The sequence below is a fragment of the Amblyomma maculatum genome, chromosome 1, assembly GCF_055883805.1.
Source record: "Amblyomma maculatum isolate TAMU_Amacu chromosome 1, ASM5588380v1, whole genome shotgun sequence".
Taxonomy (NCBI): Eukaryota; Metazoa; Arthropoda; class Arachnida; order Ixodida; family Ixodidae; genus Amblyomma; species Amblyomma maculatum.
The window spans coordinates 333,455,052-333,468,706 of NC_139344.1; the positions used below are offsets into that span (position 1 = coordinate 333,455,052).

Genomic DNA, 13,655 nt, shown 5'->3' on the forward strand with positions numbered 1-13,655 from the left:
ACTCTCCTTATAAGCCACACAGACTCAACCAGCATTATCAAAGTTTAAACTGCAGACCCCAGGGTTGCTTAAAAAGCCACTGAGAAATTAATTTCACATATAATTTTTGTTGTTAAAAAAATTCTAAGATTTTGGTCTTTTGTGATTTTTTTTATTTTTGTTTGGCAGAAAAGGTGCATTTATAGCTAAATAACTTGTATGAGTTAAGAAGGAATATTTTCATGACAGTGATGGTGACATCGAGTACACTCATTGTTTCATGATCACCAGCTAAAAGTGAATGGTGATGAGGTGTGGCCTCAGCACTCGGTAGTGAAGATTGCTTGTTAAGAGACCGACACCTGTACTTCATTTTTTTTTTTATGTATAGCATATATAAGCTCTGCTATTAGTAAATGTAAACTCTTTTCCATTCAACACAGTAATTAACAACATGGGAGGCCATGCACATTAAAAAGAATCAACAGCCTGCTGTCAAAAGCATGACTGATGACAGCAGCACCTTCAAGTTGGACAGCAACTCGGCGACTATTGACGACATCGTCGACATAACGTGCGGTGACAGGTGCACACTGATGTCGCTCGTCTTGGCCAACAGCTTTTGCTCCTCGCTGCTGGGCTTGTATGACTGGTTCAGCTCAAGGTTGAACGGTTTGACCACCTGAGGAATCAGGTATACTTCCATGAGCAACACAACTGCAACCATTCGCACATGAAGCCAACATGTTTCAAGACCCTGTTTTTCTTTCCTGAATAGACCATGCTGTCAGACTAGTCATTTTTTGAAACGGAAAGGATCTGAGCACATTGCACGAACACAAGGAAGGACATGGCATGAGCATACCCACCAGCCTTGTAAGGTCCTGCTATTCGTGAAAACTTCATGAAAACTTTTCAATTACAAGACATCTTTTCTTTTACTTTTCATTCTTCCTAAGTAACGTGTTGCGCTCTCAATGGCAGAGTGAATCATACAGTTTCTGCAAGATCCTCTCCTCCCTGCTACCCTGTCATTTAAGTTTGCTTATCCACATTTCAGTGCAATGCACGTTTCTAATGACAAGCATGAAGTGTTTGCAAGGATCCTGCCTACAGTGTAATAGTTTCACATGAGCAGGAAAGAAAAAGTCGACAAAAGCAATAATATTTAAAAATGCAACATTGCTTCCATTTAAACGAGAGCATGCAGTACAGAGGTAAGATATTATACACATGATCAAAAAAAGAACTACAGAAGTGACTTTTCAGAGTGCATGCCTGTTCTAACTATGACTTGCAATCCACATGGATGATGTCACATTCATGAAAGAGCAGCACATGTTATGCCTTCATATTATCTGCACTGAAGAATTGCAGTTGCCACACTGCATGTCTTCAGTGCCGTGTCCATACAGTGCAGTGCTTTCTTCTCGCTCTCACGCTGTGGCACTCCCCCTGCTGCTATGCTGTGCCTGCTATTTCCCGGCCCTGCTCCCTTCATTTCTTTTATCTCCTCATAATCTGCTTCCATTCACCCTCACTATGTGGATGTCTATGCTGCTGTTACGGATCATGGGGTGCGAATTATAAACGGCTATTGCTGTAAAACATCCCAAAACTGGGCTGCGACAGTGCATGTGCAGGTTTGAATCAAAAAGTTGGTGCTACACGCAGGGTCAGCTACTTACAGTGTATGCAGTGTCCTTCCTTCGGCCCCAGAAGAATGATGACGCGTTCAGGTTGATCACAGAGGCAGTCATGGTCTGCTGCCCCATGTTCTGGCAGTAGTCCAACATGACGTCCATCTGAAAACATGGTGCACTCTCAGAACACAACATGGATCTCGAGACAAGTGGAAATCACATAGTCTCGGAATGCACTGAAAGAGCAGCAGAGTTCCTCTAACAAGCCATGTTCTTGCTATATTTTCATTTCCTCAGATTAATGCTTCTTCTTTGCACTTTCATACAAGAGAAAATGAAAAGGCTCACAGTGACAGATAATTGTTTTTTACGCAAGGCAACAATTTCTTCTGACAGAATCCGGACTGCACATGCCACATAATTGCATATAAACATGACAAATTCACAAAGTAGGTCGTTTTCGTAACAAACAGCATTTAAAATCATTCAGGCAACTAAATTCACAGGCTTGATGACTGCCTAAATCATATAGCGCATCTAAAATATAGGCTTAGTTTGTGTGGCTTAACGTCCCGAAGCGACTCAGCCTATGAAAGGCACCGCGGTGGATGGCTCCAGAAATTTCGACCCCCTGGGGTTCATTAACGTGCGCTGACATCGCACAGCACATGGGTGTCTTGCTTTTCGCCTCCATCAAAAAACGGCCGCTGCAGCCGGGATTCGATCCCACATCCTTAGGCACAGTGGTCGAGTGCCCTAGCAAAAAGTCCCGAGCCAATTTCATGAATCCGCCACAAATACAAAATATCTGTGCGTGAATTATCATGAGCCTGTGGTCGTATGCTGTAGACCACACCATCTGATGGCAGCCAGATGAGGCTCCACAATCGGTAACCAATGCACACACCTTAAGGACGATGACCTCGCTCTCCTGGTCCCTGGGATCAGCGAAGAAGACAATCTCCGGCCTCTTGAGCACAAGTGACAGAGAGACCCCCATGGCATCGTCCGAATGTGCGGCAGCGCCGCTCACCACAGAGTGGTAGCCACTTGTGTTGTCCGAGGGCAGGCGGCGCCGAGCTATGGCGGACCCCTGAGTGTCTTCGGTGGCCCCATGCAGGTCGGCTGGTGGTGGGGGCAGGGCCTCATACACAAAGTGCAGCAGCGCAAGCAGGTAGGGCACAGACACTCGCAGGGATGTCTCCTCGATCAGTACATCCACTGTGGGGCAAACATAACATTGAAGCTCCCAGTAGAGTGCTGAGATTAAAGCACTAAGCTGAAACGCTCCACTGGTGGCCAACCAGAAAGCAACTAACTCTGACCAAAGAAAACTGGTGGTGTTAACAGTGGGACAAGTGGTTGCACTGTGAAATCTCATCCAGTCAGCAAGCAGTGCTACTAAATACAAAAAAAAAAAGCTCAATATTCGAACCTTACCAATTTGAATTTTGGACAGATAGAATCCCAGCCTCGGTAGCCGCTTTTCGATGGCGGCGAAAAGCAAGGCATGTGTGTGCTGTGCTGTCAGTGCATGTTAAAGATCCCCAGGTGGTCGAAATTACTCCGTAGCCCTTCATTACGGTGTCTCTCATACTCTCAGTGGCTCTGGGATGTTAAACACAATAAACCAAATTGAACTGGAATATTTCATCTGGCCAAGGTCCATAGAAGTCTATTCATAAAAAGGCCTATTAATCAAAAAGATAAAATTAAAAAGTTTGAAAGAATAGTTTAAATTCTTGCAGATTTATATTTTGCCCATACACGACAACCAACTCCCCGATTTGTTCAGATTCCTACCTGATCCTACATTTTCTCTGCACAAACCTTTGTGCCTTTCAAGTGCACCTGGTTAAGGATTTTTCATCAAATTTTATAGGATAGCCAAGCCGATGAAATAATGCCCTCATGCTCACCAGTTGCATCACCCGACGTGGTCTCCCTGTATGTAATATCAATCATGTTAGGCGAGCTGACACTGATGCCAGCAGACACAGTTTCTGGGTCTCCACTGGTGGAGCAAAACACCCTGCGAGAGGAGAGCACAAGGCACAGTGGTTACGCACACGCTTTACTCCTTTAATACTGCAGTCCTTCAATTATAGATACATGCAAGGTAGAACTAAGAAGAGCAAATAGACAAAACCTTAACTTACAACAGGCTCTTGTTCATTCTGTCTTCGATTAGTTTCACTGATGTCTAACTAACTAGCCAGCCCTTCATTTGGGCTACTCCACTACAGTGCCATCACGGTTAGTAAAAGGAGCTGATATCCCGGCTAAGTCAGGAGGAGTGACCAGTAGTGTATGAGGATAACACCTGTGAGCTATGCCACTGTAGCTATGATGACCATTCTTGCAGCTGGTATAACTCCCCGAAATTGGTGATTAAGGGAAATTTAAAATTTTTATATTTGTGTAAGAATTCCAAAAGTACAGAAAAAAATATAACCGCTTTATCTCATATTAATTGTGCAATTTCTGCCGGCTCCTCGTATAACAACATCGTGACTCAAAACTCCTTTCAAGCTCTCAACTGTATGTCTGATTTCTGTCATATGACATCGCCAGGTAAAAAAATCAGCACGTTTTAGGCACGGTAAAGTTCCCATGCTTGCAAAACATGTGAATGAACACATATTCATTAGTGCTATATCAGAGATATTGCAAAACGCTAATGTGTCCATTAAAAAAAAATTTCTGCATTAATTTTGCATGCCTGGGCTCATGTGTTTCTGGATATAACTTTGCAGGTCTCAGCACATTTCACTATGCTCGCATTAAAAAATATCTGGCCTTCTATGCATATGAAAAATATGACAGCATTCACGTTCATCTACAAATGTGAACGTAACGTGCGAAGGGTAGATCTGAGAAGTGAATTAAGAAATCGAATCGTGGGATTGAACCAGGAATGAAATCAGGAAGTTAAACACACTGCAGGAGGGCAGCATTACCGGGTGTGGACGAGTGTGGCATCACTGCGGGTATCCTCCAGCATCAGGCTTTGCAGGGCACACTTGACCTCGAGTGATTGGTCACTGAACAGGTCCACATTCATGGTGACCTCTTCGAGCTCCAGCCTGGAGAGGGCATGCAGTGGGTCTCGTACGGGTGACGAAAGCTGCAGTGGATAATAACATGGGGCAGTGCGCCACACTTAATGTCCCGTTACCAAATATTCAAGCCAGAAACTATGATCCCATCTTCCTCTATGACGTAAACACAAAACAGAGATGCATATTTTCACCTACTCTGTAAACAGAACACTATTACATTTCACAGTGCATGCAGTAAGCAATAACTAAGTGATGAAAATTATATATATACACTATCCATAGGAAATGAAATGAACTGCCAACTTCAGCCCTACACGAAACGTGAAACCAGATCAGAAACAGGTGTCTTCAACTCGTGCCAAGTGCGAGTTGTACACCTTAGATCGGTATAGTCACCAAGAGAATAGTATTGTGTACAGACGGGCTTACACATGGCACAAATGAGACAAAAATAAAATAAAAATCACCACATAACAATGCTTCTAACATTGCATTTATATTCTAGTAGATGGAATCGCATTTTTATTGCATAAATGACTAGAACAGTGAAAGCAAATGAGTTGATGCCTGCAGAAATGATGTATTGAGATGTATTGATGGCCTGTGCTTAACTATAGACACCAAATTTTGGTGGTTTTCTTCTTGTTAATGATGTGTAAGTCATTTCTGTATATCAATCAACACACAGTTTTTACCTATGACCTACAAATAATTTATAATTGAATTTTTTTTCTCATCAGTTTCGGTTTTAGCAGTCGGGAGACGGCTGCGACGTCACAATCATGTCTTGATGCGTGGCATGAAAAAACAGCAATACAAATGCTGATTCTTCACTTGTAGTGACTCCTGTTCTTGAGGCAGGCTGGATTTATCATTGTAGTGCATTCAAACGACACAGCAATGATTATATCGCTGTATTTTCATCCTTTGCGTGACCTAAATTTGACTGTGGCGTCACAGCCATCACTTGGCTGTTGAAACCGAAACAGGTGAAGAAAGGAATTCGATTATAAATTATTCAGCAGTTGTAGGCAAATATGATGTGGTGATCCACACAGAGTAATGTCTTAGGCATCATTACAAAGAATAAATCACGAACCCAAAAATTATGTGTCTACATTAAGGCGAGCAAGCTCCTCTATCAAGGTGAATCAGTAGTCTATTTGGGCATGCATCTCCTATTTTGATTTCTTCTGCCTCAAGTACTTCCTGCAACAGCTAGTTTCTAATCTGGCTATAATCTTGCTTTCTGATAAGCACAGAGTTGCAAGTTAAACGATGCACTGCTAAGTACCCCATGTTAAACTATACATGCCCATCTTTCGTAGCTTATAACCCAACCATTAAAATTCATTTAATCAATGCACCTCTAGCTACACAATGAAATTCTGTAAGCCTGTTGGCATCTCAGTTGGTTCTCACCATGAACCAGTGAAATCAAACTGAAGAAGGCCTGTGCAGGTAACCAAGCCAGACTCCACCATATCAGTAGTTTGTAAATGGTGAAAAATAGTTTCATCAGCCCCAGATGATACCAAAGGCGCAAGTGAAAGATGAGTTAGGGCCAGGAGCCTACTGACTACATAGGTGCCCTCGTGCGCATGCCTGCACTTTGTGCAAAACAGTAGAGCAATCATTCAGTTTTTGGCACGAAGAGATCAGCTGTAATTCTGACATGGCCCTACTAATATGCACCAAACACAACAGTTTACTTTCTTACCTGAGCATCTTCTGCATCTGTGTACAGTACAACATGCAGCCCTTCCATGGTGAAGAAGACATTTGTCTTTTTGTAGACATCAACAGAGGTCGTCAAGAACGTCTGCAGCTTCTTGACGGTGTCATCCGCAGGAGCCGGGGAGGCCACAAGGGGTGGAGACACTGGTGTTGAAACTGCAAGCAGAACACTTTAGTCCCATCAGAATAAACTGCCTTGCACGTGAACGGTGTGAAAAAGCTATAGGTAGAATCAATTTTCCCCTTCAAAGCAAATTTAAACAATTTTTTTCTGCAAGAAACTGGTTAGCTCTGCATTCAAGCAGTTATGCAGTTAGCAAAAGCAAACAGTTTCTGGCTAGAACTGCTTTTATGATGAATCACCTTTAAGGCCATCTAGCTAACACATACCATCATGCAGCTGCATGCAGAAAAGTGGTCCGCACCGATCAGCCTGTTATAGTACCTTGGTTTTGAGTCTCGATGACTTCTTTTTCTTCAAAGTTCTCTTTGAAGATGGAAAAGATTGTGCTCAGGTCCTTTTGTCCAATGTTGACCTGACCGTTCAGGGAAACATAATTAGCTTGTATAGCTTACATACAAAAACATTTCCTTGCAAACTAAAAATTCTGGTATTTATGCTTATGCTGCCAGAAGTACATAATGTCTATTGCATTGCATGACTTCCAAGGCTTTCTAAAATGGTCGTGAAGGTTCTTTCAGAATTACACCTTAAAAGATACAACCTAATCTTACTCTGACATAACAGATCTGAAGATTATTACATGTGCAGTTATTTACAAAACTTTACATGGTGCAGTTACGCACAGAAAAAGTTACTTCTACACCGCTCAAAATGCCCAGTCAGCAAAATTTGTTCCAGTAGAGACTGAACACATATGTCGCTTATGCTTTAAGGCTCATCAGTGAGCTCATTCACCTGACCAAACATCATTAATTTTTTTTTTTTTACAAATCCGCATCACGAATAATAAGCTCTATCGAAGGCTGAGAAGTCAAGAACTTATTTTTTAACTGTATTCAACCGCACAAGAGTCTAGATTGCCGCTACTGATTTTACAGTGACTCAGCAAGCCATGTGAGGCTTTCTTTATTGTTACTTGCCTTAACTAAGTCCATTGTGCCGCGTACTTCATACTCCATGACATTTCGGTTGAAGAGTGTCAGTGCTCTCTTGATATCAAGGTTGAACTTCATTGGCTCCAGGATGGACTCCTGTGGCTGTGTGCTTCCATCAAGCAAAATAATAGCTCTACAAAAAAAGAAGGAAAAGGAAACAATTTGTAGTTTTGGGCAAGGCCGGTGTATTGTAGCAGTATTCAAAAGAAAATGGCCCATATGTATCAGATCATTCAAGAAGCACGTTTGACATTTCTCTACATTTTAAAGGTACAGCAAATGCATTCAATGCAATTTGCACTTTGAGACTGTGTCAAATGCATAAACGAATAGCATATGTACAAATATAAATATAGAGTGGAAATAATGGGCACTTTCTTTAAGTTTCTGAGTGAATTTTACTCAAAGGATCCTCATAGTTATATTGATTATTTAACCATGGGCATAGTCAAAAAGCTTTCAAAAAGGTACTCAGAAACCTATGTGTCCTGGCTTCCAGTGTTTCTGCCAGCATGTATGCAAAATGAAATTGCACAATCTTCCAGCACCTTAAAAAAAGTGGCTAGCCCAATTCAATAATAACAACTAGCTCTAGAGAAAGACAGCTTGCTATAAGCTGTTATCAGTCGTAGAGAAAGTGGATAAAATGAAAAGTGCAGCTTGAGGAGTGTGCAAGAATGCAAGTATGAGCGCTCAGGAAGTACAGCACATTCCAAGAAAAATCAGGGGCTCAGCAGAACTCAGTTTTAAAACTTTGGTTGCACGTGGGTCGAGAAACATTTCTACAAAATTTTAATTTCACTGACATGCGGTCTTAGAAACACAGCCTCAAGTGCAAATGTTTCTATGTACCTAAATGCCTGAAAAATCCCTGCTTGTACACTGGACGAAGGTGCTATGCGAGAGGGCGTATTGGAGAAAAAAAAAAGGAAAAAAAAAAAGAGGAAAGACCTGGTCATGTGCAGAGAGCTGAGGCGCACGAGGATGTTGTCCACATAGTCTGGCTTGGGCCCCACCGAGATCTCCTTGAAGAAGTTCTCAATGTTCAGATCTCCCAGGTTGAGCACAATCAGGTTTGGAGAGTCTGACTTTTGGGGAACCAGAATCGTCGGGGCATGGATGTCTATGGAGAGCTGAAGCATCAGGGACTTCTGGGCAAAGTCAGCCACCTGGAATGCCGTAGGCTGCCTGCTCACATAAAGTGGGAACCACAAAAAGCCTGCAAGAGGCACGCTGGCGTGGAAAGGCACATCAAAGCGGCCTACGCCTTACGCATATCAAGTAGGTCAGAAGTAAACTCCAAAACCAAACTGTTCTTAATTTTGCAGTTGAGAAAATGTTAGCTAGATTTCTTAAATAAAGAGTGCTGATGACAATATATTTTCCTACCAATATTGACTAACAGGTCGAAAATGGCCAAAGAACTCAATCTTAGTCAGCTGAACTAAAAAGCGAAATGCAGCCCACCTGTTGCTGAACAGCCTTCTCAGCCGACTTGACCATGACAGACCTTGCATCCGACTGCAGGAATGGCTCCAGAAATTTCTGCAAAGTTGGTCAATTACATATACGCCTCGCAAATAACGAGATTTCAAAGATGAGGTTGCTAGTCAGGCTTGGGTACAAGCACAGAGCCCACCTGGACATCCACAAAGAATCTCCGCAGCAGCACCAACTGCACTCGTCCAACATGCAGGCGGATGCTGCCATCGGGACCTTTTAACTTCTCGTCCTCTGCTGACTCGATCGACTTTGCCCGTGGCGCCTTTCTGACATACTGATGACAAGCACAAGCACCCAGAACTCACTGAGCGGTCGCTCTTGACTCCTCGACATGAACAAAAAAGCTTATGATCTGTAGATACCCACCTTGAAATCAAAAAGCTTGTCATCCTCGATAGACAAAACCTGGAAGACGAAGAGTCACACCAGTTATATCCTGGTTTGTGTATTGAGGCATAAGAGATAAAGAGCATATACTACTATTACACCCAGTGCCTGCGCACAGCATCATCTATATACTTGTAGCGCATGAGAGATTTTTAGACCAAGTTAAAGGGACAGTTTACTGACGAAGACAAGTATAAAAACAATGGCATATTCTGGTAGATGGTGCCCCATGGTGGGAACAAACAAGGACAGAAATCATGGTTTAGGCATGTGAGTGGATGTATAGTGGATGTATAGCGCCATGCTGTGCTCTCTTGCTGCGGGCTAAAACGGTATATGCCAGGAGCGAATGTACTGAATTTCATAAGCATGATGAAGTGTCACAGACAGTTAATTTTTACTTGTATAAATTTAGGCTAGCATATTTTTTGCTCTTCCAATAAATTACAGCAAGATTAATTGTTTACTCTCGCTTGACCACCTTCAAAATGTTTTCGAAGGAGAAATCACACAACAGAGTGGTCACTGGAATATGCAATATACCACCAGTATTATTTTCATAATAGCGTTATTAAACCGCTTTAGTGTTCTCACGTGTAGTTTTATTAACACCCATGCACCTCTGTTACAGTCAAGCTCAGTACTGTCGGTGCACGCCGCCTATGTGGTGAAGCAATGCATTGTGTCCACGAAGTTGCACAGAGTTGTTGCACTATCTTTTGCATCCTCAATGTCAGGGTTTGTAGACTGTGACTACCATAATAAGAAAAAAAGAAAAGGTTTTCAGCTGTACTGTAGTGTTTATGAAAGCCACATCTAGGTATCTATTTACTTGGGCAAGAACCTTCTGAATACCGCAAAAAGATAATTTAGACTGTTCCTTTTAAGATTAACGTCTCTAAATCAAAGCATAAAATTCCTAGACTGTTAGTACTATGTATTAAGGACTTTATGCCTACAAGCAGACAACAAACAGCCATGAAGCAAAATGAAACTGTAGTAAATAAAAAGCAGAGAATCAGGTGGGCTGATGATATTCAAAAATAAATCTGATCCACTGCATATTTTCTGTATTTCAACATATTGATACTCTACCCAATTTATGATGACAGAAAATATTTTCCATGCCCACATGATATTTATCCACATGATATTTATATCACTGAGATTCTGCAGTGAATACATGCCAAGTGCAGCACACATAATCCTCAGAAAAAAGAGGCCAACTCACCTTGGAGTATAAGGTTGACTCCAGAAGGTCAACCACAGAGAGATGTGACAGGTCCACCCGAACAATCAGCTTCTCATTTGCCTTCTGGATATAGTCACATTCAAGCCCTGACAAGGAACAGCAACAAGAAACATGACAAACTGGCCCTGTCAAAACTGACCATTGTAAGAAGGAATATGGCTATATTTACATAAATATATCATACAGAGAAAACTCACATAGCAAATGGGGCATCTTTATCATACAGGTGAAGCCCACACTATAGAGACAATTTCTATATAGGCGAAGTCCAAGGTAATGAAAGCTGCAGCTCTTTCGCTTTGAAATGACACATTAAGAATTCCCAACATGCATCCGTCAGGTTTACTGCTACTTGCATCTTAAAGCAAGAACACATCTTCAAGCTGAGATTTATACAAAATTTCTAAAGAAGACATCTCATACTTTTCTCTTCCCATGAGCCTGAGTCCCAAAATTCCATCGATAAAATTTTAAATCTGGGAAGAATGTGTACAAGCGCAAAGGAATGCATCACTAAGCATAGTGCCACTTGATAGCCCTACTTCAAACCTAATAACGTAAGAGCACTAGAAACCCATTGGGAGGGAAATGTGGCATCCCTCAAAAAATTTTAGGGGTTTAAGCATGACTTGAACCTAGTGATAGAGAAAAAGCTGTGAGTGTTGCAACGAATTTTTCTGCAGGCACCTGGATTTAATGTGCCACCATCACAACGTTTGAACGAACCTTCTGTCCTAGCAACTCGCTCTTGTTGTTCGCCTCTACCGACTACAGAGTTATCTGTTTTCTTCTTCTTCTTCTTTTACTTCTTTTTTTCTTCTCTTTTCTCTTCTTCATCTTCTTCTTTTCCTTCTTTTTTTTATCTTCTTCTTTGTCTTCCACGGTGCCACAGTAACACAGTGTTACGCCGACGGCTTGAAAACCTAGCGCAGTGTAGCTTTCGCTACAAAAACAGCTCTGCCTTAAGGGTATGATGCAATAGCAGCCTGTAGTCCCATAGGTGCTTCTGCATTGAGAAATCGACGTAGAAATGCAGTTTGCACTACAAAAGTTGCTTTCAAACTTTCAACGCTGAGGCAGCATCTGTCTAGGCAATGATGTACCATGTCTCAATGAAGTTCTAGTTGTCACCACATGGTGGCACCACGGGATTTTTCTGGCATGTTTGCAACTTGCCCTTGAAACCTCCATCTCAAGCTAGGGTACGATGATGGCTTTTCAGGTGAACTAGACCTGTTATCATCCAAAAAGTGGCATTACAAAACTACCCGCCAACAGTCACCTGCCACAATAAATCGAATAAATTAATATAAACGCATTAGAAGCCCCGTTGCAGGGAGCAGTTTACAGCGGTGCATGGCATGCACATTGTTAACTCCACGCTCGCTAGTTGCGCTGTATTCGTTGCGAGTAATGAGCTGTGGTCGCGTAACCGTAAATAAATTTCCTCAGCCATAAAAAAATTGCACGAGTGAATTTTCATAGTCCTTTATATGGACTCTGTTTGTTTTGGAAATACAAAATTTCAAACAGTACAAATTTTTTGCGACCCCACGAGATTCATACCACCGAGATTCTACAATTTAGGTAGAGTCTGCCCTAAAGTTATTCAGGATTACAGTAAAACCTTGTTACAAGATATACTCAAGGGACTCGAAAAAGTTGTCTTTTTTAACCAAGGTCTCTTGTAAACAGAAATTCATACCAACTAGTATGTGCAGCACTTAAGATTTCAGAAACCGAGAAGGAGTGCCTCTTCTTGACTGGGAAGTCAAAATTTTTCTTGTTTCAGCCACACAGGAATGTGATACCAGTGGCTGAAACAACAGGAACATTTTGACTTCCCAGTCAAGAGGAGGCACTCCTTCTTGGTTCCTGACATACTGCAGCATAAAAAGACACTGATATGGAAGTGAATTGTGCCAAGGAAATGTAAACTGCCACACATACAACAAGTTGATATGAGTCAGCTACATTGCAAGAGCGTATTTGATATATGTCTCTTCTAAATAATGAAGAATTTATTCTAGGGACCTGCAAAAGTTGTCTTTAGTAACAGAGTGTCTTTTGTAATGATGTCTCTTTAGGCAATGCATGACAAACATAGGAAAACCAACCAAACTATTTTCAAGTGTCTCTTATAACTGAGTGTCTCTTGTAACAAGATTTTACTCAATAACCCCTGATGAAAGCAAACTCATACCAACCAAGCCAGGTAAGTGGGTGCAAGACCGGGTATCTGAACATGCGGTTGCCAGATAGCAGCCTAAATACAAAGGCTCACCAGAGACAGAGACGTCAGCCAGCTCTAAGTCGACATCACACAGCCGGACCTTGACATCATGAACACGAAGGGCAACGTTAAGCTTCGTCGCTCCCGGAGGCACTGGTGGATCCTGATCGTCCAGAAAGAGCCCCGTGGCCTGCTTAACAGCTGCATCTGGGATGAGCTGCTTGTAGTTCATGTCCTTGATGTTCAGCCTGAAATCACCCACAGTGTTGTACTCTAATAGTGATATGTGCTGCACTAACTTTGCTAACAATACAAAGCTACTGGTCATGTGCAGCTAGCTAAATATCATTCAACAAGGTGAACCGAACAAAATTTTGCAAATTTTTTTTAAGGCAGACAGCTGGACTAGTTGGTTGGTTGTAATAAAGTGAGACATAACTACAGTGCAAAAATGATAAAGCCAAAAAAGCGTGAAGTGTACACCGCAAAAGCTGATATACCTCACCAACATTTCCAGTGTCCACCCATTTTTCTTTTATTTTTTGGCCTAAGCAGTAAGTCTCATAATTACTACAGTCCATAGCGAAATAGGTCAATATACCAAAAATATGATGCATGAAAGATGACAATAATAATAATAATAATAATAAAAAAACATTCTAGACGGAGGTCTGTCTAATTGAGAAAGGAATTTCAACTTAAATTGGAAAAGAATGCCAACTAAAAATGAGAAAACACAA

General features: G+C 41.7%; 1 protein-coding gene across 6 annotated transcripts in view; it reads right to left on the reverse strand.

Moving 5' to 3' along the window:
* The window catches only part of LOC146207467 (intermembrane lipid transfer protein VPS13A-like), a 122,834-nt gene that overhangs the window by 60,845 nt on the left and 48,334 nt on the right, over positions 1-13,655 (reverse strand). For all 6 annotated transcript variants that reach the window (XM_084587572.1, XM_084587584.1, XM_084587570.1 and 3 more), the window contains exons 26-39: positions 12,967-13,163; positions 10,662-10,768; positions 9,410-9,448; positions 9,180-9,317; positions 9,008-9,085; positions 8,492-8,709; positions 7,526-7,673; positions 6,867-6,957; positions 6,405-6,577; positions 4,583-4,749; positions 3,542-3,654; positions 2,530-2,843; positions 1,668-1,784; positions 503-661 (exon numbers count right to left, since the gene is read on the reverse strand). In XM_084587572.1, coding sequence (XP_084443698.1) covers positions 503-661; positions 1,668-1,784; positions 2,530-2,843; positions 3,542-3,654; positions 4,583-4,749; positions 6,405-6,577; positions 6,867-6,957; positions 7,526-7,673; positions 8,492-8,709; positions 9,008-9,085; positions 9,180-9,317; positions 9,410-9,448; positions 10,662-10,768; positions 12,967-13,163 — 2,059 coding nt within the window. The remainder of the gene's footprint in view (positions 1-502; positions 662-1,667; positions 1,785-2,529; positions 2,844-3,541; positions 3,655-4,582; positions 4,750-6,404; positions 6,578-6,866; positions 6,958-7,525; positions 7,674-8,491; positions 8,710-9,007; positions 9,086-9,179; positions 9,318-9,409; positions 9,449-10,661; positions 10,769-12,966; positions 13,164-13,655) is intronic.